This window comes from Falco punctatus (assembly GCF_963210335.1).
Source record: "Falco punctatus genome assembly, chromosome: 4".
Classification (NCBI taxonomy): Eukaryota; Metazoa; Chordata; class Aves; order Falconiformes; family Falconidae; genus Falco; species Falco punctatus.
Window position 1 is genome coordinate 39224042 of NC_137583.1, and position 24262 is coordinate 39248303.

At 49.4% G+C, this 24262-nt stretch overlaps 1 protein-coding gene across 3 annotated transcripts; it reads right to left on the bottom strand.

Annotated features, from left to right (window-relative positions):
• Positions 1-567: 567 nt before the first annotated feature.
• On the bottom strand, positions 568-24156 carry NAA60 (N-alpha-acetyltransferase 60, NatF catalytic subunit). 3 transcript variants are annotated; one of them, XM_080384674.1, is made up of 7 exons: positions 24002-24156; positions 10675-10790; positions 9059-9188; positions 7589-7685; positions 5002-5252; positions 4015-4187; positions 568-3521 (listed from the first exon to the last, which is right to left on the bottom strand). In XM_080384674.1, the coding sequence occupies exons 2-6, from the start codon at positions 10782-10784 to the stop codon at positions 4044-4046; spliced, it is 732 nt and encodes a 243-aa protein (XP_080240800.1). In that variant the 5' UTR covers positions 10785-10790; positions 24002-24156; the 3' UTR covers positions 568-3521; positions 4015-4043. The 3 variants fall into 3 exon arrangements, with proteins under 3 accessions (XP_080240800.1, XP_080240799.1, XP_080240798.1); XM_080384673.1 differs by lacking the exons at positions 568-3521; positions 4015-4187 and having other exon boundaries at positions 4225-5252; positions 24054-24074; XM_080384672.1 differs by lacking the exons at positions 568-3521; positions 4015-4187; positions 24002-24156 and adding an exon at positions 19474-23936 and having other exon boundaries at positions 4225-5252.
• Positions 24157-24262: the final 106 nt, after the last annotated feature.

The following is a 24262-nucleotide window of genomic DNA, read 5'->3' on the forward strand; positions in this document are numbered from 1 at the left end:
TTTGCCCACTGCTGTGTGGGACTGTGCCAGGGTGAGAAGCTGGAGGCGAAGGACAAGGCTGGGCCCTGCTGCAGGCACTGGGGGCTGGCAGGGTGCGGGCTAGCACGGCGTGCTGCACCGCTGCAAACCGGTTAAGCTTTTGCCACTGGGCTACTGCAGAATGGCTTCGTGTGCCCAGCAGCTTCTGGGGGTAAGTGGTGTGTCAGCGCCCCACCTGGGCACGGGCTGGGTGGGCAGGGGGCTTCGTCCTGTCTGTACTACTGCTGGGGCAGCCAGTGAGAAGCCTGCAGCTGCACAGGGCCCTGGCCTCCCCCATCCCCCCACCCCAGCTGGGGGGAGGAATTTCAGCTGAGCCTTTGTAAAATCCTTCACCCATCCAGCAGCCCCTCTGCAACAGGGCAGGGTCTGCGCTGGAGGAGCTGCTCCCCCTGCTCCCGCCTTTGGCCTGGCCCTGCGGTCACCCAGCATTGGTCACCCTGCTCACCCTGTGTAGTGGCAGAGCACAAGGCCAGGTGAAGGTGCCTGAGCAGCCGCTGAGGCAGGCTCCCGCACAGAGGGACAAACGACTCGGAAAAGAGGTTTGGTTTAATTGAAGACATTTAGAGAGGCTGGCGGTGACAGCACGCTCCTCAATAAATAAGGGGCTACGAGGTGGGGATGTGGCCGATGCCTCGGAGGACAGGGTGGCAGAAGGACACAGACCAGTCACAGCTTCCCTCAGGATGTGCTCAAGTTCTGCAGCAGCGGAGTTGGGTTGTGTAATGGGCAGGAGGGAAAGCTGGGGGAACGTCAGTCCCAGGCAATTAGCAGAGAAAGAGATTCATTCTGGTCCAGAGAAAGCAAGTGCTGAGGAAAACCAGGGGCTTGAGTTCCTAAAGAAACTCATGCAAACCAATAGATGTGTTTAAATAAAATGTGGTTAAGCAAAAAAAAAAAAAAAACCCACACCCAAAACCAAAGAGTGGTAACACAAATGAGGCTGGAAGGGGGCTGCAGGTCTCCCCCATGAAAGCGCTGTGGCTAGGAGGGGCTGCAGTAGCCCCTGCCCCACCTCCCCTGCCAGCTGAGCTGCGAGAGGGGCACCGGGGACAACAGGGACAGCTGAAGCCTCGCAGCCAGCACCTCAGCAACACACGCAGGCAGAGCTGCTTGGCATGAGGTTGGGCAGAGGAGCACGGCCAGGGCACCCGCTGGAGGCAGCTGAGCCCCCACGGTGAGGGGTGGCAGCCGGAGCCCGGCCGAAGGGCCCAGCCAGCTCCGTGGTACTGGGGGGAGGCACAGGGTGCCCGGGGCTCCCGGCGGTGGGACACGGCTGCTCAGCCAAGCCCTCGGCCGCACTGCTCGTCTGCCCACGCTGCTTGCAGGCAGGAGCGCGCAGCCCTGCAGAGGTGAGCTCTGGGGGCAGTGGGCTGCGAACCCACCAACTGAGCAGCTCCTCTCCCACCCTGCGGCCCAGCTAAATGCCGAGCGGCGCCTCAGCTGATCTGTGAGCTTCAGCCCCAGCTCGGCGTGCAGCTGCCTGCCCCACTGCCCTTCCTCTGCCACAAAACCCCGTCCCTCCAGCCTGAACTCGACTGCTGCACGCAGGGCGGGGGCCGCAGCCTGGCACCCAGCACAGCACCACTTGCGCGTCTAAACTGACCGGGAACCAGAGACCTGTGGGCTGGAAGGAGCCTCCGGAGCGTTCTGCTCCAGCAGCCTCGCAACGAGGGCCGCGCGGCGGTCAGCCCTGGCTTCCTTGGGCTTGAAGGTCCCCAAGGATGGACCATCCTCAGGGAGACACCTTTTTACCTGGTGTCAAACAGCCACTGAGCCAGACCTCTGAATCCCCGGAGAGGGACCAGCACCTCCCAGCAGAGCACCAGAACAGGGTACGTGCCACCCCGGCTCCCGGCGTCCGGCCGTGGGGGAAGCGGCGCTCACTGAGGCTTGCTGCGCCACAGCCACCGCTGAGCTGAGCGGCAGCACACTGCGCCAGTGCCGCGGCGGCAGAGGGCACAGCTAGTCCCAGCCACCCTTCTCGGGAACCAGCAAGCTCACCTCCTGCACCCTTTTACTAATGAACTCCCACCTCAGGGGTTACACACACTGACGTGACTGCAAGACCTTAACGCGCCTTCTCTCCCTTCTAAGCCTGACGTGTGTTGTGTCAGCCTCAGGCCCTGCCCGTGCCCGCTGCCAGGGCCGGCGCTGCCTGCGCGTGGAGGCGATGCACCCGCTCTGGCTCAGGCCTCCTTTGCTCAGGGCCCAGTTTCAAAATAAGGGGAACAAGGAACATGGCGCTGAGCAGGGGAAGGGGCTTTGCCAGGGGAACCCGGCAGGGCACAGAACACCTGCACCTCCGACACGTGCTCGGGCTGGGGGAGCTGCAGAGACTCCCAACTTCAGAGCAAAGCACTCACCCGACCTCGCTCCAAGGCGCAGAAGGGTCCCCGGCCTGGCTGCAGCACACGGGCACATCGGGGCCTCTGCGCAGGCAGGACATAACCGTGCCCGGTCACCGCGGGGTCCTGCAGCCAGGGCACGGCTGCGCAGCTGTGGGGACACTGCCCGCTGGCACAGCCCCGGGGGTGCCTGGGCTACGGCCTGAAGCACACCGCTGAGCAGCTGGGGGGCTTTTCTTCAGCAAGGAAAAGCTGTCGTGATCTGTACACAGATCTCATCCCTAAAGATCCTGCAAGAGTCCAGCCCCGGTGCCGAGGGAGGGTGCATGCAGCGGAGGGGAAGGGCTCTGGCTGCAGCAGTGGCTCTACACCCGCAGCTCCCCTGCCCTGCCACATTCCAACTTGGACAAAGGCAGAAAGATCTATACAGTATTATATATATATATATTTCACTATGAAATAGCAATTTCATTCCCTGCCTTCTACTTGATGCATCCTGAATTAGATGCTTCTGTTTAAGTCACTCCAGACAGCTAGCGGGGCTGGGTGCTTTCTCATGCGAGGCAGTTGCCCTCCCTGGAAGTTACCCGCAGGAAGCAGCTGACTTGGCAGGACCCAGACATGATCCTCGCTCCGCTTCCCCTCGCCCAGCTCCTCCCTTCCCCGCAACAAGGGCACGACTGTACGTTCTGCCAGCAGCGGCCTGCCAGGGCTCTTAGGGCTCGCTGACCCGGCTGGCCAGCGCAGACTCGTTAACCTCATTCACGCCGCTTTCTGTAGCCATGGTGCGGAAGCGGCAGCCGAGCCCCTCTACACCACGTATAGAAATGGGAGCAAACCAGAGGCAAGGGAAGTGGCGGGGACAGTGCAACATGCACACAGACCGGTGATGCAAAGGGCCCTCAGCTACGGCACAGCCCAGACACCTCGCACGAGCCAGGCCTGCCTGGGCAGCGCTCAGGCTCCGGGCCACGGGGGTAAGTCAGGGCTGCAGCCCGACAAGTGGGAAGTCTGCCAAATCTCGGGTGACCTGTGGAACAAGGAGTCCCATCCAGGGGCTGGGTCACTGACCAAGAGCCGTCATCACTGGAATCAGTGCAGAGCCGGATGGTTCAGGAGATGAAAGGAAGAACAATCCTATGGAAAAAAAAGAGGGTGGCTGGCTTAGGGAAGCCAGGTGTTACAGGTCCCTTCAAGCGTACTGGGGAGCCACCGCCCCGAAGACCTTGTTTTCAGAGATGTGCAATGCACCTGGTGGCAAATGGGCTACCAGTGACCGAGCTGGGGAAAGAGCGAGGACTCAGTCACTCTGGGCCTTGCAAGCTGGTCCAATAGCTGGGAAAAGGAGAGAGACAGCAGGGACAGGTTCCATCTGCTGTCAGGCTCTGGCCTCAATTAAACAGCATCAGAGTTCAAATTCCCTTCAAATGAAACCAGTAGGAGTTTGGCCGCCAGCTGCAGACTGGTGCACAGCGATGCCCCAGACACCCTGCACGGCAGCTCGCACAGCAGCAGAGCGGCAGCTTCGGCAGCCCTCGCTCGAGGATGCTCTCAGCTGCCCCAGGAAAGCGGCCCTGGGGCGTCGCTGCCAGCCTCGGGCAGAGAAGGGAGCTTTCTCCCAGGTACCAACCTTTGCTTTTTGTACATCTTCTGATCCAGTCACATCGTCCGGCTATATTCAATGCCGCTCTTGGCGGAAATGCCAGACCAGGGCAGAAGGCTGCAGAGAAGGCTCTGGGCTTGTCGATATATCCTCTGGGGAATTGAACACGGGCTCAGGCTGGCTAGCGTTGATCCAATGTGCTGTAGGTAGTCAGTAGCCATCAGTTAAGGACAGCAACATTTACACCGTAACTTAAGAAATAACTTAAAATACTCCCTAGAGACCCCATGACACAGCGAAAGCTGCTCTGCTCCATTAGGCAGACCTGCTCCTTTTATTAATTGCCTGCTCTTTTCTATCAAAAGCAGGTCTGCTTTGCACTGTAAAAGACAGCAGTTTGGGAATGCTGGCTCCAGCGAGTGTGGGAAATACCTCCTCTAAGCTGCCAGTTCCCTTCGCACTCCACAGCAAGTTCCTGTGGGCACAGCAATCCATCCACCTGCCTGGAGAGGTTTGGACTGACTGAGCTACCCCCCAGGAAAGATCAAGTTTCTTCTCCATGATCCAGTGACCTGAAAAAAACTCCAAAAGTCAGGTTGAGAGCAGCCTGCTGAGATCCAGGCCAGGCCAGGGTCACAGGGGATCCTAGGTCACAGGAAGCCCAAGGGCTTTTCTGCCATGGTCCTGGCCAAATCCTGCACCCCACAAGCCAAAGCACGCCTAGCACTTTGGCTTAACACCAGCATTTGCTATCACTGGCATCAAGCTTGCTCCAACTTAAAATTCAATGTACTGTCTGACACTGCCTCCCTGAACTGTTCCCAGAGGAGTCAGGGGACGAACGGGTCACCGTCAAACCCCTCTAACATCACCTTTCTTCCAGCTTCAGGTTAAACTCTCATCCAGGCAGGCATCCATCCCCACACCTCGCCAGTTTACACTTTGCTGGATTGCTGCTGTTAACCCAAAACACGGTGTGATGCCTGCTGGGCGTGCTCTGCTGGCTAACCAGACTGAAAGTAAAGGATATAAGATTGTCCAGGGTGGATGCCCGCCATTGATGTACAGGACATAGGTAAAGCCATCTTTGAGGACCCCTCTGATGGAATAATAATAGGGAAGATAGTGGTGCTGTTTAAAGTCTCTGTTTTCATAGAAGTTTATTGCTGTGTTGTTAGTGGTGAGGACGTGCAGGTAGATGGCTTTGCAGTGATCCTGGGCAGTCGTTGATATGTGGTCTTTTAAACTTTCAAGCAAGAGCGAACCTGTTGAAGGAAAAAGCAGCAGGATCACGCAGTGCAGCTGCCATCTTAGGGTTCGTAGGGCCCAGCCGAGATCTCCTGCACCCAGTGTCTAAGCAGCAAGTGCTGCACACGCTTGAAAACCCCAGATCCCACCCAGTTCTCACTGACCCTCTTGATGAATTTAACAGGACCACTGTACAGGGGTTTAATACAAATCTCATCTCACCTATGAGCAAAAGCAGATTCTATTCTTCACAAAGCAGATTTTATAAAGATACAAACTTCTGATTCAATAACCATAAAGATGAGCCAGATAACAGGAATCTGACAGTAATGCCCAAAGCCACCCAGCGAAGCAGCTCTAATGTTTGGGAAGGTCAGCGAGTCATTTTCAGTGGTATCAGTCCCACCACATTTCTTTATTTTAAAGCCATTTAGAACAAGCAGAGTGTCAAAACAGGACTTCACAAGCAGACTATTGTATTGTGTCTGCTGAACTGAAATTAAGCTCTGAAGACTGGTAGGATTTTAAGATTCCTTCTAAGGAGGACAGCTGAGGTATAGTCTTATTCAACCTGGATTTGCTGCAGCTACTAGTCAGCAGGAGAAACCAGAGAAGGGCACAGAGGATACTCCAGCCCCAAAAGACAAAGGCTGGGGGTTCATCCAAACCAACTCTACCTGGCAGAGTAGAACCCAGCAGAACCTGCAGGACAACTTCTTCCACCAGGTGTGGTACCAACAGGCTAAAGAAGTAGCTTGGCTAACACAAACACACAGATGAGATCCGTGCTGCTATTTCACAATCCCCAGGGCAGGTAAGACTTTCAGCAGGACCCACAGGATTTCAGAGCAGAAGTCAACAGCACTGACTTCATTGTCACTTGATACTGGGTGAGAATTTATATCAGCCAAGAACAAAAAGACAACGAGAGACATCAACAGGAGAGTGGTTTAATTTTGTTACGAGATGTTCCACTCTTCTATCTCACAGAAATCCTAGTGCCCTCTGGTTTAAGAATAACAGAGAACTGAAAACCAAAGCCTTTTAATGTCTGCCAGAGAAAAATCAGGGCTTTAGCGCTTAGAAGTACACCTGGGGTGAAAAGCCTCCTGCATGAAAGACTTCCGCTTCAAAGACAAGCAGAAAAACTCTCAAGAGAAAGGTCTCTGAAAAAGCAGCAGCATGCAGCAGCTTCTCTAGGTTGTTCTGCTACAGGTACGAGTCCAGAGTTTTTGAGAGTGCACAGCAACATGCTGTACAGATGTAATGGATACAGGAAATATTGATACTGAAAGGAGAAAATTCCAGCAAGATGGAGCTGTTAAAAAGATCATTAGGATTTGGAAACCGAAAGGATACTCACCACCACCACAATTTCACAGAACAGAAGACCCCTTTACAACCTCCTGTGACCATTATTCTGTGCTAGTATTTTCTTCTCTGTATAGAAATATCTATCTCCAGTAGCATTTCAATGCAAGCTTTAAATACAGGGCTGTCACTGACGACTCTTCTGGTCATTTATGTATCCCACCAGCCTGTACCTTTCTAAACATGACTGGCAGAGAAGGGAGGACTGGAAAATGAGCTATATATTTTTTTTTTTATTTTTTTTTGTATGTATCTCCAGTGAAGAGACTCCAGGTGGGCAACACTGGGTCACGCTGCCAAACCTGGCCTGTTTCCTTTTGCAGACCAAAGATACAGATCATTCTTGAAATTACACCACAAGGGCACTTGATGACAAAACACATCCTGCTCTAAACAGAGGTAAACCCTTCTGACTGCAGAATTTTCAAATGGCTGCAGAATTGCTGCGTGTTGCAGCAGGCATTCGTGCTGACTTTTACACGCATTTGACAGATTTAATCAGGTCCAAGTTACACACTTTTTCCAGTTCCCTTTGTCTTTTTCTAAATGTTTGTTCTGTCTGTTGAAGTCGAAAGGTTAAAAGCAGCTGTATTTTCTGCCTCGGGGACCAGGCTTCTGATGCCCATGAAATAAAATTGTTTCAAACCCTGCTCCAGAGTGAAGTCCTAGCACTTTCAGTCAGTCTCAGCAGCAGGAGTGCAAGTTTTTTGTGTGCTCAGCTGTCTCCTGGGAACAAGATGGACAAAGCCTCGTGCTCTTTGGAAATACCTGCACATTGAGTTGTGCCTACACCAATAAAGATAGGTCAGTGCACCTGCACTAACACCAAGAAGGGGATGCAAGTGCATCGCCTTCCCAATTGCTCATACAAATCACCAACAAGCTTATCTCAAAAGGTGAAATGGTGGAGCTCCTTCAGTCATGCCCGCTAGCCATACGTGGCAAACGACAGCAACAGAGTTGTCACTCAGCAGCACCTTACCTATTCCATGTTTTCTGAACTCCTTCACCACTCCAAGACTTAGGATGTAAGCAACTTGAGTGTCCACAGGAAAATTGGAAGCTAGGATGTCTCCATCCTGAGTAGAGATATGACAAGTTATTTAGGAGGATACGTGGGGGTCACAGGAGAAAGCCAGAATCCTGTACTGGAACATCTGAAAACAAAGCTACAGCAGAAAACTTTTCTTCACTGAACAGTCTTAGCTGAAGCTTCTGCAAAGGATGTGGGTAGTTAAAAAAAATCCAGGTATGGTCTTTTAGGGCTTATTCCTACTTTAATATCATCTTCCCAGACACAGAACACAAATCATGACGTTTCCTTACTATATACATTATTGGCGGACTTAGGGACAGAATATACTGCATTCTTTACCAGGAAGGATTCAAAGTGCCAATTCCGGAGTTACTCATCAGTGTCTAAATTAATCCAGCAACAGTCCTTATTGCCTGCATGCTCCACCTGAGCTCCATGTCAGCTGGAGACCTCCGTACTGCTGAAGAGGACAAGGAGCATGTTCTACAAGCCCAACTGCCTGGAGCAGTGTCTGAAAGCCCCTGGCTTTCAGCTTGGCCAGAACAAGAGCCTTTTGTTAGAGTTGCTGAAGATGCAGTTTCTGACTTGGACTAGGTTTGAGGTGAAGCCAGATAGCTAAAGTGAAGAGACCACTCAATGCTCTGGGTTCCTATATGTTAAGATTATTGTTTAATTATAACACTGATTGCCCTGTAGAAGTTATACACCACCTGCATCGCAGGTTTTTTTTAAATCCACTTTCCCATACTGTTTCCCCTACACTAACCCAGTGGTCTTTTCCTATACTGTCTTCAGTGACCATCTCTTCTTCACCTCTCTGCTGTTCTGCGTGGTCTCTCCTGGCCTCCGAGGTCTGTTATCCCTGAAGCCTGAGCTTTGTGTAGACTGGTTACCTCTGCTTCGTGTTCAGGACAGTGACTGTGTAAATGCAGGACTTTCTGCAGTACGTCACAGGAGTGACTCACCCAGTACAGCTAAGGAAGTTCAACCCTTACGTAAGAAAGGAAGAGGTTTGTTCTCCCACAGCTGCACATACCTCAGTCACCAGAATGAGCAGGCAGACTGAAAACAGCCAGGCAACAGTTAAACGGCTTGCTGCCGTTAGCCTTCGTGACCTGATCTCTCACAAGAGGGAACAGCACGCTGGGCAGTAAGCTTCCCATCATGCTCACAGCCGGGGCAGACTCTGTGGGGTACCAGGCTGCTCTGCAGCCCAGGTGTTCAGACACATCCCACCAGGCATGCTCCCTTAGCTGGAAACCAGCATGCTCTTGGTTTCTCAGGTTAACTCAGGATCACTCCTGTAAGTGTCTCGATAGAGGAGGGGGAAAAAAAACCAACCCAGGCATGCTCCATCCCAGTTAACCATGGCAAGAGGTGTACTATCTCACAATGAAGCACAGTTTAGTAGCGTACCTCTTTATGCACCTTTGTTCTGCTCTTGATCTCTGCCACTATCATTCCCACGATGGAGCCTCTATATGTGGCTGCCAGGGAAAAGAACTTCTTGTTGGAAGTGATATCTCGGTACCATGAGTCAGGGTACCTGGGAAGGAAGAAAAACCAGGAATGTTTGGGGGTGCAAACCCATGGGAACAGGCAGCACCTCAGCCAACACTATGCTGAGATGTTGCTGCCCATTTCCAGTTGAGCAGCACCTTTAAATGCCAGTCACTGGAACTACAGGCTGATGTATTTTACACAAGACTAAGGGAGGGAAGCCGTCCTGCCGAAAGGGCTGTCTTCTGCAAGGACATACAGCCAAGTAGCTCAGCCATATGTCAGCGCAGAGCTCTTTCTATACTATTAATTTAGCTTATTCCATGAAATCTCAGTTAAGAAGTTATTCACTTTTTCTATCTTAACAGTTGCATGGTACCAGTGAACATCAAACAGCTGCTGTACCCCATTTGGTAGCATGGTTTCTTTCAACTGCATCTAAGCAGCAATGCAGGCTGTTCATGTAATGGCCTCCTGCCTTGCTAAGACAACCACATTTTCATTTTATGTTCATTGCCCAGAGCTTTCACTTCCATCTTTAGCAAGTTATTTTTAAATGCAAGATCCATCTGCCCTCATCTAAAAGCATAAGGATCTCATTAATTTGATACACATGTGAAAAAAATACTGCATACTGGTACAAAAAAAATCACATCATCAGCCTCCAGCTCTCCTCCTCCTGCAGCTACTAAAGGGAAACTAGCGTACACTGATTTATTTCAAAGTGAGAGCTCAGCACGCCTTGTGTTTAAAAGAAATCTACAAGTTCAAAATACTATGAATGCTTTTGCTGGTTTGTTACATTTTATGCAATCTTAATTATAATCTGCTAAAATCCTCCATGAACTTCCACAAAGCTAAAGAAAAAAACCCTTGAAGTCTACAGCCGTATTTTCCCTGGATGCTTTAAGCCACAAAGCTATCGCTGTCCCCCAGAAAAGCTCCTCGTTCCCATGCTTGTGCAGGCAAAAGCATTTACCAAATGGGGGCCTGGAGAACTGACTTGGGACAGACTGAGATCAGCTTTAAGCCCGATCTTTGCAAGCAACAGTGACCCCGAGCACTGTTCAGTCTCCCCCGGGACATTCAGAAAGACAGTCTCTTGGGAACAGTTGCTCCATGTCAGTTTGGCTCAGCTCTGAAGGTGCTGCCTCGGCACACACTCCAGAACACAACTTTCCTTCGCAAGCACAGGGGTGCTGTCCTTTTTCCTGGAGGTGTGCTCCTTTCCCCATCTCATACACAGTCTTTCCCAAGAAGCTTGGTCCACTCCCTTCATCACAAAGCCCATTTTTCTGCCAAAATCCGCATACAGAACTTTCTGATGACTTTAGGACCCTGCAGGACAGGCAGCAAAGGGCTGTTAACAGGAACTCCACCACAGCACATAAAAGATTCAGAACCTGCTGCCATCTTAGCAACAGTCCAGGTGCCTGCAGGGCCTTTGGTGTCAGCTCTGAACTGGATCGATGCAGGTCCGCACCATTTGTTTCTAGATCCCCCCCACCTCACACCCCAAGCCTGTAACGTACTCTATTGGGAACCAGTCGCCACAGAGCTGTTTCACTGTGTCTATGTCATCGTGGCAGAGAAGACGCAGGTTTACATCCGTAAGTGCAGTCGGGGGCACCTCCTCTGTCATTCACGCCTACAAGAAAAGAAAATCACATTAAAACCAATGAAGCAGATTCTGACCCTCAGCTGCAGCCAGGCATCTGCGCAAAGGCAGCAGAAGGTCCCCAGTACCCATAAAGCTGGTTTTCCTAGCAGAATGACTTTAAGAGAGACAAAGCAAAACACGGCAGCATTAACCTGAGAAGCAAATGGAAGCCCTGTTGCCCACAGGATAAGCACAGCTCACTTCTCACCTGACACCGCTCCCCAGCCCTGCATCTGTACCGGCCCCGCTCCCCGCGAGCGCAGCCCGGTGATGTTCCGTGTAAAGTAGCATGTGGCACCAACCAGGTGCTCCGCATACTGCATTAAGTAAGACAGCAATGTGCCAAGTGTACCTTATGATGCATGGAGCTCTTCAAATGTCTGTGCAGGACCAACACTTCGCTAAGACAAAAACTGAACAAACAGCTTAAAAAGGAAGCGCTGCTAGAAGAACAGTTATAAAGTTCTCTGACACAATCCCGTCATCTCCAGTGAGTATGTATGCAGAGGACTCAAATTCTTTAAAGTGTTAATTTTGTTTAACTTACGCTGGTGAAATGAGATCTAGTTTTATTTCCCCTCATTCCTACATGCTACAATTCCACGAGGGCTGGCTTTTCAGCCCAGCAGAGAGCGTTCAGATACAGAAATCCCAGGACACCCTTTTCTTTCACCATAGCGCTACCCCAGTCCTGCTAACCACGTACAGGACACCTACTCCAAAGTCTTCAGCCTATTTTGAGAAGGTACCAGAGGGCAAGCAGCAAGCAATAACTAAAGTGGTTGTAAAAGCATTTGTAGCACAGGCACACGAAAGAAGAACAGACCCTGAGAACAGGCTGCCGGCTGGACAAAGCCCCAGGCGAGCCGCTGCACGCAGGGAGCGAACAAGGCAGGCAGAGCCAGGGCAGCTGCAGGAATCCGTTCCCTTTCACCGACCACCTGCAGCTCTCCATCCCCAGCTTTGCCTCTCTCACTCCAGCCCTCCTAGTCCAAGGTCAAAGAACCAGACCAGGATGGAAACAAAAAACACACCAAACCCCACCACCCTTAATTTAAAAGAGTAATTTCTTCTTGTTTCTACTTTTTTTTCCCACAATTTTAAGTTTCAAATCTTGGTTTCAAAATGCCAAGTTGTAAGGAAAACACTGCACGCAGCAGTGCTTTTGTGTGCCCTCCTGTTGAAAGGGATGCTCAGCTCTCCAGCGCTCTTGCTTGGAAGCTCAGAGGCTCAAGAAGGAACAGATGGAAACGCACTCTGCACTGGACTGGATATGCCATTTCAGCAGTTTCAGTGCAAAAATCACATCATCTCTGTAATACACTTGTAACTGGCAAAGACGCACAAAAGGAGTAGGTAGAGTAGCAATCCCAGTTTGACATGTTTTGACAGCACACAACTGGGCGTGATCGTTCTCCTAAAAATTTGGAAACACCCCCTTCCACTGTATTCTTGGAAAAAAAACCCAAAAACCAAAACAGTTTAAGCCATAATATCCACATTCCATCCCCAAATTTCTATTTGAAGGTACATAAGCCAGCTTTTTCCTGCAGTTCCCCTGGCTGAACTGGAAGAGCACAACTCCCAGTTAGCACAACGTGGTGACATTCAGAGAGCAGAGAGTCCCCAGATGTTGGGATCCTTGGAACCCAACATCAGTGCTGAAAGGTAATTAGTGCTGCTAATGAGAACAGTGTTCACCCCCGAATCTGGCACTCTCCCTACACCACATGTGGCACGACTCCTTCGCACTAGCTAGAGCAGCGTGAGCTCCCACCCCTCCGTCCTCCCAGACCGAACCATAATGCCCCTACACCGCATCAGCCCAGAGCTCCCAGGAGGAAGGAGGGACCCTGCCACTGGTTTACATGCAACCTGGAAACATCAAACACGTGATGTATTAACAGGAGAAAGGATATAATTAAGGTCCACTACTCTCTAGCGAAACCTTTGCCAGCCCTTCTCCCATGCAGGCAGAAAGAACGGCAAAATGCTTTTAATAGAGCAGAAGCCCAAGAATGTTCTCCTACAGCTTGTGAAAAAGATGAAATGGGGTGGGGTTCTCCAAGCAAGGGACCCTTCCCAGAGACAGCCTTCTTCCCAAGTGATTGGTCCTATGTATTTCCCCGAGAAGGGCATCTGAAGGGATCAGTATACTGATATGAATCACTTGTACTCCAAAGAAGCCCTTAAGAAGAATCACAGCTATTCCACAGCCCGTTCTAGGACGGTGACCGCACATTTACCCAGCAGCCTACAGTTTTCACAATCAGTCCAGATGCCAGCTTCAAAACAACTTCAGCACCTAGACAACCCACAAAACCAGTACTCCTTGCTGCTTTTAAAACCAATTTTACACCCCTAGAATTGGCTCAAGCCCTCCGAGGCTAGCCTTCGACTCCGTACCCTGCCGCAGCAGCAAGCACACTTTCCACCACCAGCCCCTGGGGACCTTTTAACACGCCTCAGCCTTACCCCACAGGGCTCTAAGGACGGGCACACGCTCACTTGCTGGGGCTGACCCCATCCCCACTGCTGCTGGCTGGGGTAGCCGATACGCACAGTGGTGCGGACCCCAGTCCCACCCTCGCCGCACCCTCTGCTGAGCCATTTCAGAGCAGTGACCCACCACAAGGTCATGAAGTGAGGGCAAAATTGCCCGTAGGACAGAACTGCTTGGCAAAAGCTGGGGTAGCAGAAGATAGGCTTCAGGAGGGGAATTAAAAAAAAAAAAAAAAAAAAAAAAAAAAAGGAGTGAGGAGCCCGTGGACATACACGGCTGGAGCTTCTTTGGCCATGGTGAAGCTCCAGTCCCCGATACATCACTCCGTTAGTGGGCATTAAGCGGCACTCAGGTTTACAACAGCAGTGCTCTTTCGCAAACATTTAATTTTTCTTGAGAAGTTTTGCTGCTCCTGTAAGGCAACACCCCTTCTCAGTCAATACTCTCAGCATTAATAAATCAGAGAGAAATGAAACAACCACAATAGAGCCATATTTTTGCTAATAAATATAAAAGGCAGGGGCCTAGGAGCAGACTTCGCCAGCAGCTGCTGCAGGAGAGGCAGAGCCAGCACAGAATGCATTCTTGCGAGGATTAGTTCATGTTTATTTAACACTATATTCTCAAAGAGCTAGGCAAGCATTATGTATTATCCTGTAGCTGAAGCCAGCCTTGAAAAAAAAAGTAATCCATGACTGTTTTGTTGAACAGGATAATTCCCTTCCCCTCAAATTCAGACGTTTCCCAGCACTGGTTGTGTTTGCAGGGACTCGCTCCACCCGCCTCACATTATGTGACCCAACCCGGATGCTCTTGCACCTTTAAATAACATTTAGGACACCCACCGGGCATGGTGTCCTGCCACAAGGTTTTAGGAGAGCAGCCTCTTCCCTGGCCAGCCGTTGCCGCTGCTGGAGGAGCTGCAGTAAGCAGCTGCTATGACCATGAGAAGAGAAATCCCAAGCAAGTCAATTCTGTCCATACCCAGGTGACAGGCTCTGGCTCTCCACAGACACCTGGGCGAACACCCAGCTCCTGCCCCCTGCACAGCCTGTGCCATGCTGTAATTAGCAGAGCCAGAGTCCTGGACAAAAGCTTCAACTAGCACAGTGATGAGACCAAGGCTTTTAGAGTCAACTTGGGTTTCGAGGACAAAAGATATGTTTGAAAGCATAAAGAAACAATTAAAAAACCCCAACTATCAGTGTAAAATACATCCTTAGGACTCAACAGAAGTTAAAAGTGCCTTTAGGGGTTTAGAGGTATCATAGCTCCACTCACTGATGCAACAGCACCAGCACCAAGTTCTGACCTTTGAGCCCAAGTGGTGGCGGCTGTGAAGCGAAACAGGCTCCAGCCACATGCAGTTAATTTGAAGGAGGTCCACAGGCCATTTTTGAAAACGTGAAGTTATCTTACTTCTTTTAATATCTTTTTCTCAGGTGGCAGCCTTTTGTTTGTGCAATGGCCGCAGCCCGGGGAGCAGTAGGGTTAACGTCATCCACTGCCTCTCTGCCCACTGGGGCACAGTGACCTCACCCTTTTGTCAAAATGGGAAACACTCGCTTATGAGGATTATAAAATGAGCCAACGTCATATGCTGTATGATCACACAGTTAAACATTTGAAAAATCTCCGAGGACACTCCTTTCCCAAATACCAAAGTTAGCAGTGAGTAGAATTAGAAACTGAGCATTTAAATCCCTTTCCTACCTAAAAACTGCAGATATTAACACACAACAAACTAATTTCAAAAAAATTACAGGGAAGTATAAAGGTTTTGAGCATTTCCACTAGTCTTCTCCTTTGCTCTATTGAAACAAATCTAGCAAAATGTTTTGGCTTTAGGTGTACTGGGTAGCTGCAGAGGAACCTGTCAAGTTCTCATTACAAATATCTAGCAGTAATGGAATGAAAATAAATAGTACGTTACTAAACAAGCCAAGTTAACATAGGATTTTAAATTAAAGCACGTCATAACGCCTAAACATACTATTTAAATATAATGTCATAAGTCTTTGGCATTAATAAGCTCTAGCTTTAATGGGCTAAACCTGGTATTTGACAGTTCTGTCTAAAGGGTGGAGGAGGCTTTATCTTCCAGCATCAGCCCAAGCGATGTGTTCCCACAGCACAGTAAGCCAAGTACAGGTACCGACACATTTCTACCACCAGTATTTCCAGGTCCTACCATGCAGGAGCAGGGCTTGGTTTGAGTTCAGGTGAGCCACCAGGTACATGGACAGTTTCTTTACTTGGATGAGATGCTTCACAGCTAAGAAACCTCAACTTGGGCTTTTCTCAGAGCAGGAAGCCTTTTCCTCTTACAACTTTTGTATTTTATTTTTTTTTTAAATCTACATAATACCATATTTCTAGAAAAACTGAGGCAGCCACACAGAATCAGCACTCTTACCCCAACAGGGTGTTCAAATGTACAATAAAGCCCGATGCTTAGCAGAATTTGCCAGGCAGCTGCTTAAATGTGTTTGAAAAATTCCCTTGAGTACTTCCATATCTACCAAAGCCTGGTCAAGTGGTTCAGCAAGTTAAGATTTCCCTTGTTGAGCACTATTAGACGTGTTTTAACACTGTTTCTGCCTCGTGCATTCTGCAAAAATGAGTTGGATGTCAGCAATGAACCATCACAAGATGCTGGTTTTATGAATCTTTATTTGGACCTCAACTTCCATCCACATAAGCTCATGAGGATCCCAAACAAAAATTTTACCATCTACCAACAAATATCACTGAATTTACTGGCATAATAAAAGCAAGGTAATTAAGACTAAAGCTAAACAAATACTAACTAGAACTGTACCCAAATATTACTTCCAATTAGGGGTATATTTGCTTCAAATGCGGTGTTCACACAAAAAAACAGTGTGAAAGAATCTTCTTCACTTGCAGAAACAAAGCTAGACTGAAGTTCATCAGAATCTTTTACTTTCCAGTTTAAATGCTAATTGAAATCAATTAATCCTGAACAGAAAGAAGCAAACCTGCAGAAAAGAATAAAGAAAAACAAGCGCTGGCAGGCGATTGGATTTTTATAAAGTGATCCTATGATTCAGGAAGCACTGTCCCAAAAGACACACAGCCGATCACCCCAGTATTGCAGGCACCTCCGTCATTAGATGGTGCAGACCTTTATTTACTTGGGCTGAAGATTTTCACCTTCCGGAATTCAAAGCATTTTCTTCAAGTACGCTCCTACTAGATTATTAGGGATTATCTGCTGCTGTTCCACAGAAGGAAAAGATTAAGTTCCTCCAGACAACCACCAAGTACATACCATGCATGGGCCAGGTCTGAGGAGCTGCAGCGGTGCTGAACAAGACAGTATGAGAGCTGGCCCTTCCTCCCGTGGTCAGCTCTGAGGCCTACGGCTGCATGTTTCCACCCCGCACTTCAGCGATGGACATACACACAGTAGCTGTATTTTACTTTACATAAGCAGACCATCTGCTCGGCACAAACACAGACTAGCAGATACTCTCTGGCAGATTTGCATGCACGCACAGTGGGCCAGAGCTGGATTTCTTCACGCCTGGTTCCCCCCTCACCAGAGGGGATGCTCCGGTGTTGCCACCAGATCCTTGTTTGTGACTTCTGCGTGGACAGTCCTCAAATCTCAAGACAAAACTCAGCAAGAAAAAAAAAAAAAAAGTAATGATACCTGGCACCCTCTCTCACTTGTAAATAAACAGGATCAAACAAAGCCCAGACAGAATTTTAAGAGCTACTCAAAATGCAGGACAGGCACACGTTAGCCTTGACTGCACAACACGGTACTCAGACACAAACCCTGCTATTGTCTGGGGAGCGTCTCTTCAAGAGCACCAGCAGGAGTTTTCACAGCTCTAAGTCTCTCTACCTTGCACCATCTGGCACTGGGGATTTGATTTACACTGAACCAGCCAAAGGTCTCATTCCAACAAAGCAGCAAGGATCTCCCTGCTGCATTTCATTTTAAGCTTACCATGTTTTTAGGTTACTGGTCTTACAGGGAATATTCCACACAGACGCCCCTGTTCCCAAGCTATTTTAATTTAATGCAATAAAATTCTGACTGGATTTGAAAACATCATGAATTCATTACTAAGAATCTCAAAAGAGGTGCTTTGAGGACTTACGGCAACATTATCAAAGCAATAGGAGCCAAATTTTAAAACATATTTAAATACTTTGCTTGATACCTCCTAGATACTACTTCAAGTCTGGTCATAGAATAAAAAAAAAATAGGTTGGAAGGACCTTTCGGAGTTTTATCCAGCTTAGATCAGGTTGCTCAGGCCCGCAGTCCCACGTAACATCCGTGAGGAGCAAATCTCCCTGCCTGGGCTCAGACTAGTTTCTCTGCACCTAAAGGCACAACCGGAAAGCTGGGGTGTTAAACACACTGCCTACAGCAACACAGCCAGCCGCGCTACATGTGCCATACAGGTGTACCTCTATATGCTATTTGGTACACTCTGTTTACGCCATGTAGTGCTCCTGCTCCTCCTAGGAATCCTACGCAGGTTCGTTTGGGACAAGCAACACAAAAACTCCAGAAGATATGGGTCTTCTCATTCCCAGTACATTATGCAAACAGACAGAACTTGGCATTCACAGCCAGGAGCAGAACAGTGATCGTTTCACTTCCATTCCTGTACCATTCTTCATATCCCACAGGAGTGCTGCCAAAAACTGCCATCACTTAATTCCCCAGATTAGCAGAAGCAGACGTTTGGAGTGAGCAAGACTCTCAATGAGAAATCTAGGACAAAACGAGTGATTTTGTGCCTTGGTCTGAAAATAATGTCATAACTTGGTTGGAAACAGGCTCCGATGCTAGATTACGTCATTTCGCAATAGCCCATAACACCTTTTGATCCAGAATAACAAGCGCTGAGCCTTAGAGCCCCTCGTGGACCCCAGGTCACTCAGGGACATGCACTGGCTCAAGACTTCATGCTCCTCCTTACTTAAAACTCCTTTGGTACCACCTTGCTTCTGTGCAGAAAACTGCCCTCCTCAGCCACCCCCCCGTGCACCATCTCCTAGGCTGCCACATCCAGCCTGGCTATGCCAATCCCATTTGCCTCCAAAGCACATCCCGAGCACTAATGAGCTTCTCTCAGGGTCATCACTCCGGAGAAAGGAGTTTGTCAGCGCCTGGACTTTCTTCCCCAGTAAATCCATCCAGGGCAGTGTGCCCGACCAGCACACCCCTGCAGCAGAGGAAGGCAAACCCCAGTGAGCTTAGGGAAGAATGTGTTGTAAAAAAAGCCAAATTTATCTCAACACCTGGGAGACTGGAGTGTAACCTTGGGTTTAGGTAAGACAGCTGCACCAGTGGGTCATCACTGAGACAATTAACAAAGAATGTCTTCCTGAGCTAACCAGACCAGCATGGGGGGGGGGGGGGGGGGGGGGAAACACATACATGGCTGAGCCCAAAGTATAAAAACTGGACAATTAATAAAAGTAAACTTTGAAGAAAGCAAAGGGCCTAAGCTAGCTTCAATCTGCATACTCCTTCCCAGTGACTGCAGGTGCTGAGCACCATGACGTCGAGCATATAGAGACCAGTAACGGGCATCACATTTGGGTTTGGATTCAGCTGCACGCTGCAATTGCATATTGTGCTTCTGCTGTGATTTCAGCACGTTGCTTTATCACCCTGCTAAACCAAAATCCCACGTAACACCAAATATTCCAAGAAAGTAAATTTGATACTAAACCTTCCTCATGTGGAATATCTACAAGAGCCTGGCCAGAGCACGGTGGACTCAAGACAGCCAGGAAAGCAGCACTGTCGCATACAACCTGGGAAAACCCGTCCTGGCATTCCACCCTCCTCCCACAGGCTCACCCCACACTGCTCAGCCAATTTCTTCTCGGCTCTGAAATTCTGAAAACATCACTCCAAGAAACACATTTCTGCCTTGTCCCCAGCTCTGCACTACATACTCCATTACGCCCAGACCGAGGTGTGCACATCACAGGGCTAAAAGCCTGAAAGCCAAAACCACAGAATCACAGTAAATAACACTCTGGCCTCCTGCCATCAGGATCAGAATTTGAAACAGACCCCAAAAGTGTATTAAGAAACGAAAAGGCAAAACATAGCCCTACCTGTGCAGCAAGCAGCAGTTATTTACTTGAAATGAAAACACTTACTGTTAGTGAAATCCTTTTATACTTGTACCCCTGATCCTCTGCACACTTGGAGTTTGACTCGTGAGCCTTCCAACAGCAGGAATGTTAACGTTTTGCATGCGAGTTGCTTTCTGGGCTGTTCTTTTACCCTACAGCTCTACATACATTACTGAAGCCGTAGATTTCACAGGGGTGGGTACCCAAAAAAAAGTGGCTCTAAAGCATACTGCAAAAGGCACAGCTTCCTGCTGCCCCAGATACAGCCATTCCTCTGGGGAATGGTGAACAAGAATCTCTAAGAGGGTTTTGCCGTTAAATCTTTTCTTGTTAAGACGCGGAAGAGAAAATCTGCTTTGTGACAGTAGCACTGTGGGGAGTTAAAACCGAAGGGTCATAACGGAGGCACATTTACAACAAGAAGCTTGCTAGAGGAGAGATCTAATACCTTGCAAATACTGAACACGGCAAGTTTCCAACAGGCAGCTGTTCCTCCAGAAAAACAAAACAAAAAACCCCAAACAACTCATCACACATGCAGGCCCACTGCCATTTCTGAATCAGAATAAACAGCTACACAGAAAATATACGTAGTGCCTAAAAAAAAACCAACCAGCCAGACATTCAGCCTGGTGTAGTACAAACGCTGGGAGAGGGGAATTCAAGCCTGCCTCCATTTCCTCGACACTGTCCTCATTACTGAGCAGCAACACACAGCTGTCGATAAAACCCAGTCTCCCCACCTACACTGTTATAGGAGACACTCACTAGTAACTTCCTAGAGGCTATTGCAAACAAGATGCTTTAAAAAAAAAAAAAAAAAAAAAAAAAAAAAGCCTGAAAAGTCCAGTCCTTCCCTAACTGGCACCTCTCCGAGATCTCAAATACAAAACTTGACTCATCATGGCTCCTTTTCTTTCTCACTCGTGGTTTCCAGCATGAGACACCCAGGTTCGACTCAAAAAAACACTGCCACTGTTTTAAGCTAGTAACATTTAAAATAGATTCTGGCATAGATGCCTGCTCTTATATCCACAGTAATAAGCTGAAAAGGAGAAATTAAAAACTCAATTAAAAGCTAATGTTGGAAAACTGAGCAGCTCCTATTCCTACCTTTTTTCGAGGAGGAAAGCGTGGGTGGGGGGAAGCAGTGTGAGACATGAAGCTCTGTCTTTCTGCAACACCCTGCGCTGAAGCCCTCAGACATGCTGTGACTGGTTAAAAAAAAAAAAAACCACCAACAAAAAAAAACCCAGGAAGACAGGAGTGATCCTACTCTAATAACACTTTTAGATAGCACTTAACTTTCAAGGTTTGTAGAAGACATATTCAAACAAAGCTCATCTAAGACAGAACTTTCTCTGATGTTACACTCACCAGCTTAGCCCAACAGCTTCTTTCAAAGTGTCTTATAGACAGAGAAACAAAGCACGACCAGCGCCAAGTCCCGAAGGGAATTCCTGCCCATTACCAAAGGCTGCCTGCAGCCCAGCAGCCTGAGATGAGCAGGAAGGATGAGCCGTGAGGACTTCTGAATCAGCTCTGCAAACCACTCACAAGGAAGTCCCCAGATTTGTACCTGTAATTCCTCAGGTATTTACAACAGCGCTGTCATCAAGAGTCAGCCTTTGCACCCACAGTTACACCTGCTCCTGCTCACTCCATAAATTACACTGGGAGTGGCTGGGGTGGGGGGCACAGAGGTGGAAAATAGCCAGGAAGAGAGAGGATGGGTTCTTGGGTGGCAGGACCAGTTCACATCAGCCAACAGGCGAAGATACCAGCACTGACTCACTGACTGACTTATCAGACTATACTGGCCCAACATCTATATTCATAACACTCCCCACAAAAGAAACCCTCCACAAAGAAAAACACCCCCCCACATGCAAATAAAGATCATCCTTACTGGGAAAGAAGTAACAACAAACATGAAAGAAGTACCAGACTTCATTAACAAAAATAAATACACATACTCTGTTAAAGGCTCTTTGAGCTCCCGACTACAAAAGACCATTTTCTGAATTCCACCGGCAGTTCCCACAACACTTCATGACATCTGAGGCCAGCCCAGCTACCAAAAGACACGCTAATACCACTCTGGTTTTGGAAAAAAAAATTAAGAATGCCACACGTTTTAAGAGGGCATTCACTGGACAGGCACTTGCCAATTACTCAGACACGTTGTCACCTTTTAAATACATCAAGCAACCAGCTGAGAGAAAGAACAGCAGCAGCTACTTCAGAGAACAAAACAATGTATTAGAACAAGGCTTACACACTACTGTATGTTTCTTTACTTGCTACCAGGCATATCAAGACTAATTAAAGCACCAGGTTACAAGAAATAACAGAACTACTTTTTTTAACCTGCAAGATAACCCCATCTACTTCAGCCTGGTAGCAGGCAGTACCCAGTATCACTGCTTCTCACGGGGGTGAGGCTGCCTCAACGTTATCTTGTAAATGAAGAGTCCACACTCCAATTATAACATGTTGGGAGAGAGCCAGCAGCTTCTTTTAAAAGAACTTCACTTACGAGAAATCTGCTAGAGTTTATTTGTACAGAGAAATTATTTTTGAAAAAACACCATGTGCTAGCACTCCCAAAAAGCTACCAGAAGTGTCCCCCATAAAGGCTTTTGAAGAAACTAAACTGAACTAAGGAGATCCTATGGCAGATTAAAAGAAAGGAAGCAAATTTAGGATGAATCCACAGTGAAGACAGTGTTCAGCTATAATCCATTCAGCAGATTCGTAACAACTAGATGGAAGAAGAGAAGAACAGACATGCAATAAAACTGCCTGATGATCCTTTGGGATAGGGCACAGATTACCTGGACAGTAAAATGTAAAGCTGTTCACAGCTGTAAAAAGCTCTCATAATGCCAAAACGCCAATAAAATGGTAGATAAAGTGTGTAAGTTGGTAGATAAAAAAGGAATGCAAGTTGGAGAAAGGCAAACATTTCCAATTTGTGTTAAGTACTGTGAAGGGGGAAAAAAAAAATAATCCATGCTCTCACAGCAGGTTCCCTGAGAACACACTGGTTTGCTGCTCAGGTGCAGTCAATTATCAGAACAGAAAAGGAAAAACAGGCATCTAGAAAGCTTTTGGTCTGAGCTAGTTACATTTATTTAATGCCTCTATATATCTGTCAATAAAAGGCCAGACACTCAGCCACGTTCATACAGATCTCGAAAGTGAATTGCTGCAACGAGCGGCCAAGGTTCAGAGGAGCTCATGATGGCCACCCAGCACGGGCTAGCTGATATTGGGAGATGCTGTAGCATAACAAAGACGGGATAAGCTGCAACAGATACAAAGCAGGCTAAGAGAGTTCCAACTCTACTAGTAAACATAACTAAACATTTAAACAGCTTACCACTGGAGGTGATAGTAATTTGATGCCTATAATCAAGAATGACTGTCTAAGACACATGCTTTAGTTCAGGACCGCACACAGCCATCCCGGTGGCAGGGATACTGGCCCTGGTCACTGACAGGCGCAGCACGCAGCTTCGACAGTATCCAAAATGCAGATGCTTATTTTCACCATACAGATAGTGTAGGTATAACACATCACTGCACAGCCTGAGGACCTGGGCACTGGCAGCTGAAACACTTCTGACAAAGCCAGCTGCCACCACGCCTGGCAGGAAGCACCGTGCCAGAAAGTCTTTGGGACCACATTTAAGGCTCAGTTTGATCAGCTGCAATCAAAAAACTCAAGACACACCTTGTAGAAACTGGTGTCCTGCTTAGGTACGAAGTTAAGCCATTGCTTTCTCTCTGCTACAGCTCTACAGGCTGGTTCAGGCAGACACACCACCTCTGCAGGGCAAAGCACAGAAAAGCTCAGCTGCCACGGCACGCGTTAGCTTTGAGCCAGCCAGGGCAGTTGGTGAACCGTGACCCAGGCTGTCCGGAGACACAGAGCAGCCAGGAGAGCCAGAGCAGCTCCTGTGCAAGGGGAAGAGCCAGATCTAGCAACGCACGACATACTCCCGGCCCTCCCAAGGGAAATTCTGCTCGGGAGGAAGAGGAAACGGAGACACTAGTTAATGCTACAGAGCCCCGCGCTGCTGGCGGAGCCCCCCCGGGACGCGGCAGGAGAAGGCACAGCTGCAGGCTCAGCTGCAGGGCCCCCGCGGCTCTACCGAAGGCAGGGAGCAGGCTCCTCTCTTGGCTCCCCTGCAGCCAGGCACAGGGCGGTGCCAGCAAACGGCCCCCAGCTGCAGTCCGGGGTCTCTCGTGTAACTCCCCACGCCACGCGGTTTCGCCCAGACAGCCGCGTTGCTCCAGCCGGCGCGCCCCGAACAACCCCGGCACGGAATCTCCCGCCGCCCGGCAGCACCGGCCCGGCGCACTCCGCCCGAGGCCGCCGCCACGGGGCTCTCCGGCTCGCGGGCAGCAGCACACCCCGCGGGGCCCGGCCCCGCTGCCCCGGGGAGCCCCGGCGCGGCCTAGCAGCGGGGCACCGGCGTTCCCATTGCGACCCCGGCCTCCCGCCCCGCCACGGAGGCCCCCCCGGTCCCACCTTCCCGCTCACCTCGGGGGGGCGGCGGGCGCGCCGCGGGCGGCCGGGGCAGCTCAGCACATACCGTGCGGCGGGCGCGGGCGAGGGGCCGGCAGCCGCGGCGGACACCGGCGGGCACTTCCTTTCCCCGGGCACGGCGCAGCAAGGCGCCTCCCCATTGGCTGCCTGCCGCCGCGTGACCGCCGCGCGCCGCGCACGCGCAGAGCGGCCGCCCCGGGGCCACGCGGGCAGCCGCGGGCGGGGAGCGCGGCGCGAAATACCAGCTGCTAATTA

Bases quoted from the DNA above. Each gene is read 5' to 3' on its own strand.
- NAA60 (XM_080384674.1), bottom strand. From the start codon at position 10,784: ATGACAGAGGAGGTGCCCCCGACTGCACTTACGGATGTAAACCTGCGT. The intron at 5,253-7,588 runs GTAAGGTGCTGC...TTCCTTCAACAG, and splicing joins GTTCAGAAAACATGGAATAG to GTTCGCTCTTGCTTGAAAGT. The intron at 4,188-5,001 runs GTCTGGTTAGCC...GACTACCTACAG, and splicing joins TCTTATATCCTTTACTTTCA to CACATTGGATCAACGCTAGC.